Source organism: Microtus ochrogaster, chromosome 2 (genome assembly GCF_000317375.1).
Source record: "Microtus ochrogaster isolate Prairie Vole_2 chromosome 2, MicOch1.0, whole genome shotgun sequence".
NCBI lineage: Eukaryota > Metazoa > Chordata > Mammalia > Rodentia > Cricetidae > Microtus > Microtus ochrogaster.
The window spans coordinates 22,222,725-22,226,497 of record NC_022010.1 but is presented as its reverse complement, the minus strand read 5'-3'; the positions used below and the strand labels follow the sequence as shown (position 1 = coordinate 22,226,497).

At 51.0% G+C, this 3,773-nt stretch overlaps 1 protein-coding gene across 1 annotated transcript in view; it reads left to right on the top strand.

The window, feature by feature from the left end:
• The first annotated feature begins 3,065 nt into the window (after window positions 1-3,065).
• The window catches only part of Trim50 (tripartite motif containing 50), a 13,347-nt gene continuing 12,639 nt past the window's right edge, over window positions 3,066-3,773 (top strand). Inside the window, exon 1 of the mRNA XM_026788756.1 lies at window positions 3,066-3,464. Within this exon, the coding sequence (XP_026644557.1) occupies window positions 3,066-3,464 (399 nt within the window). The remainder of the gene's footprint in view (window positions 3,465-3,773) is intronic.

The following is a 3,773-nucleotide window of genomic DNA, read 5'->3' as shown; positions in this document are numbered from 1 at the left end:
TTCATTTGGTTTTTCTAGACAGGGTTTCTCTGTGTCGCCCTGGCTGTCCTGGAACTCACTGTAGACCAGGCTGGCCTCGTCCGGCTGCCTCCGCCTCCGGAGTGCTAGGATTCAAGGTGTGTGCGCCACCACAATTGGCTCCAAGACTTCAGAGTTTGAAAGTTCGTAATTTAGTGACATTTATGTCAAAGAGTACAACGCCTCAAATTCCCAAACAGTGGACTGAGTTAGGGGTGTAATTTGGTGATAGAGAGCTTTTACAGCATGCTCGCGACCCTGGTTCTAGCTCCCAACAAGACAAGAAACAAATGAGACCAGGCAAGATGGCCAAGTGGGCAAGGTGCTTGCCACCGACCCTGACAACCAGGACCTGCAGGGGGAAGGAGAGAACAGACTATTGCGGGTTGTCTTTTGCCCTCCCCATGTATAAGGGGGCCCGTGCCTGCAAGCACACACAGCAGATGTTAAATAAATAAAGGCAGCTAGCGTCCCATTCCCACGCTCACCGGGCCCAGGATTTCATCCCCCTCCAGAACAGTCACCGTCTTGATTGGGAGTCTGGACTGGCAGGGGACGGGACTGACACTGGAAATGCTCTACAATTTGATCTGTTTTGTTTTGCTTTTGAGACAGTCTCAGGAAGCCCAGGATGGCTTTGAACTTGTGTACCTGAGGATGAATTTGAACCTCTGGCCTACTGTCAGCACTTCCCAAGTTCCAGGATTACAGGTGTTCACTACCTGTTCAGTTTACACACTTGAGAGTGAACATACACAGGTAAGAGATACATCACTACATCACACTGTGAGGTTAAATCTGTTTATGTCGGGGGCTGGGGAGATGGCTTGTAGCAAGCTGCATGGAATCACACCTGATGGAGATGTATAATCAACTCCTATGGCTAAAGTCTGACTTATGCCTGATCACGCAATGATCATCAGCTGCTTGCATATGCGTGGGCCTATGGGCAGTGCCCACCTGGCAATCCGGGATTGGCAGCCCATGCCTACTTAAGGGCTGGGAGAGGTTTGCCCGGGGAGAGAGGGGAAGAGAGAGAAAGTGAATAAAGTCCTGGAATAAACTGCAGTGAGAAGAGCTCCGGTGTGTCTCGCGTCATCCTTGCGGGTTGAGGGTGGCCGCGACAATGGCTCAGAGGTTAAGAGCACTGGCTGCTCTTCCAAGGACCTGTGTTCAGTTCCCAGCAACCACATGGTGGCTCACCACCATCTACAATGAGATATGGTGCCCTCTTCTGGCATGCAGAACACTATTAATAAACAAAACCGTTTATATTACACCTCAAATGAAAATAAAATCAGAATAAGCAGTGTGTTTTTTCATTGTTTTGCATACACACACACACACCATCTCATCCTAACCTACAAAACGAGAAAATCTAATAAAATACCTTTAAAATTCTCTGTGTGTGTGTGTGGGGGGGGTAATTCAGAAACATGCCTGTCATAGCACATACCTGCTCTGATTTGGAGTTCTTAAGTACAGAAGGCATGCTTGCTTGCCCCTCCCCCATCCTGGGCAAGGCCACTATCTGCCTGTCTAGGTTATCAGCAAGGACCCAGCAGAGGCTGCCGCCTCAGTCTCGTGGTGTGACCCACTTTCCACCTGATTCTGGATGACCTTGGGGACACAGGTGTTGCTGGGAAATGGGAGGGGAGAGGAGAAGGGGCGGACACCAGGCAGTGGAAGCTGTGTCCAGCTGGGCGCCCCGGGTCTGTGTGTCAGCTGTCCCATTCTGGGAGGAAGAAAAGGCTTGTGTGAGCAGACCGAGCTGCTGGTTTGAGACCTCCGTGGGAGGCCTAGTGGACCACAGGAGATCAGGTAATGCAATAGTGGCAGTGGGGACAGGGTTGCTATCGTGGTCAGTGGAGACTTCATTTCTGTTTCCATAGGGAGCAGGTGGGAGATGAGTACCAAAGCCTCCCCATCCCAGACTCTCGGTGGATAACGTTGTTCTGGGACAAGGGACTTGGCCCTTGGTGCTGGGGATGTAGCTAGTGACTAGGTACTGACATGCCAAATATGCTTGAGGCCCAGGGTTTTATACCCAACACTGTATAAAGCAGGTGTAGTGGGGCATACCTATGATCCCAGCATTCCCTGTGTTCTACACCCAGCACTGTAAAACCTGATGTAGTGGGGGCATACCTATGTTCCCAGCATTCCTAGTCCTCCAATCCCAGGTGGAGGAGGAGGCTCAGGGGTTCAGTTTCATCCACGGCTACATACAACATTCAATTCTGTAACCGCTTACATGAACCTTGTCTCTAAAGAAAAAAAATAACAATCTTGCTTTAAGATTGCCTGGGTGGGCTGGGTGGTGATGGCATACACCTTTAATCCCTGCACTTGGGAGGGATGGGCAGGTGGATTTCTATTAACTCAAGACCAGCTGGGTCTACAGTGAGTTCCAGAATAGTCAGGTCTACACAGAGAGATGCTGTCTTGAAAAATGAGAGAGAGAGAGAGAGAGAGAGAGAGAGAGAGAGAGAGAAAGGAGACTCCTTCTTAAAGTAAGACTCCTTCTTAAAGTAGAATCCTTGAAGCTGGGACTATGGAATCTCTATAACAGTTTAGTGAAACCCTGTCTCAAAATAAAAAGGGGAGGGGCACTAAAAAGGAGAAGGTAAAGAGAAATCTGAGTGAGGCTTTACTTTATCAGTAGAGTGCTTGCCTGGTGTGTGAAGGGCCCTGTGTTCAATCCCCGATGCTGGGGGAGGGTGGGGGTCATATCTCCATGTGACTTTTGTGGTGCTGGGGATGAAACCCAGGACCTCGTGTGTGCTGGGAAAATGGCTGTACCTCTCTGAGTTACCCTCCCAGTTGAGTGTATCCAGACCCATAGTGACCATTTTTTCCATTTAAGTCCTTTTTATTTTCTGGATGGGGAAACTGAGGCTGAAGGTCATAGTGGGTCGAGGTCGCAATCCAGGGCTGGCAACCTCCCTAAGTTTCCAGCATCTCTTGGATTGGGGGCAAAAAAGGACAAGGGGAGGGAGTGGCAGGATAGAAGTAGCCGCCACCTGTGTTGCAGCTGAACTGTGTGCATGGCGTGGCGAGTGACTGTGCCCGAGCTACAGGACCAGCTGCAGTGTCCCATTTGCCTGGAGGTCTTCAAGGAGCCCCTCATGCTACAATGCGGTCATTCCTACTGCAAAGACTGCCTGGACTCCTTGTCCCAACACCTGGACTCCGAGCTGCGCTGTCCTGTGTGTCGTCAGTGGGTAGACTGCAGCAGCTCCCCGCCTAATGTTTCCTTGGCGCGGGTGATCGATGCTCTGAGGCTCCCGGGAGACACGGAACCCACCGTCTGCGTGCACCACCGAAACCCTCTCAGCCTCTTCTGCGAGAAAGACCAGGAGTTCATCTGTGGTCTCTGCGGCTTGCTGGGCTCTCACCAACACCACCGAGTCACACCTGTCTCCACCGTCTACAGTCGCATGAAGGTGCGAGGGGAGGGCGGGCCGCTGGGCGGGGGAGGAGCGGAGCAAGGGGCAGCTCTCCTGAGCTCTCTTGCGCCACCACACTGTTGTAGAAGTCTGCTGTACCAAGGCTCCATCACACACACCCAACTCCTCCTTGGGAGCCTATGCCCAACAAATACAAGCACGCGTTCATTCATTGGGTTTTAACGTTGATTTGTTTACTGACTGTGTGCACCGTGTACCATGGCATGCAGAACCTTTTTTTTTTTTTTTTTTTTTTTTTGGTTTTTCGAGACAGGGTTTCTCTGTAGCTTTGGAGCCTGTCCTGGA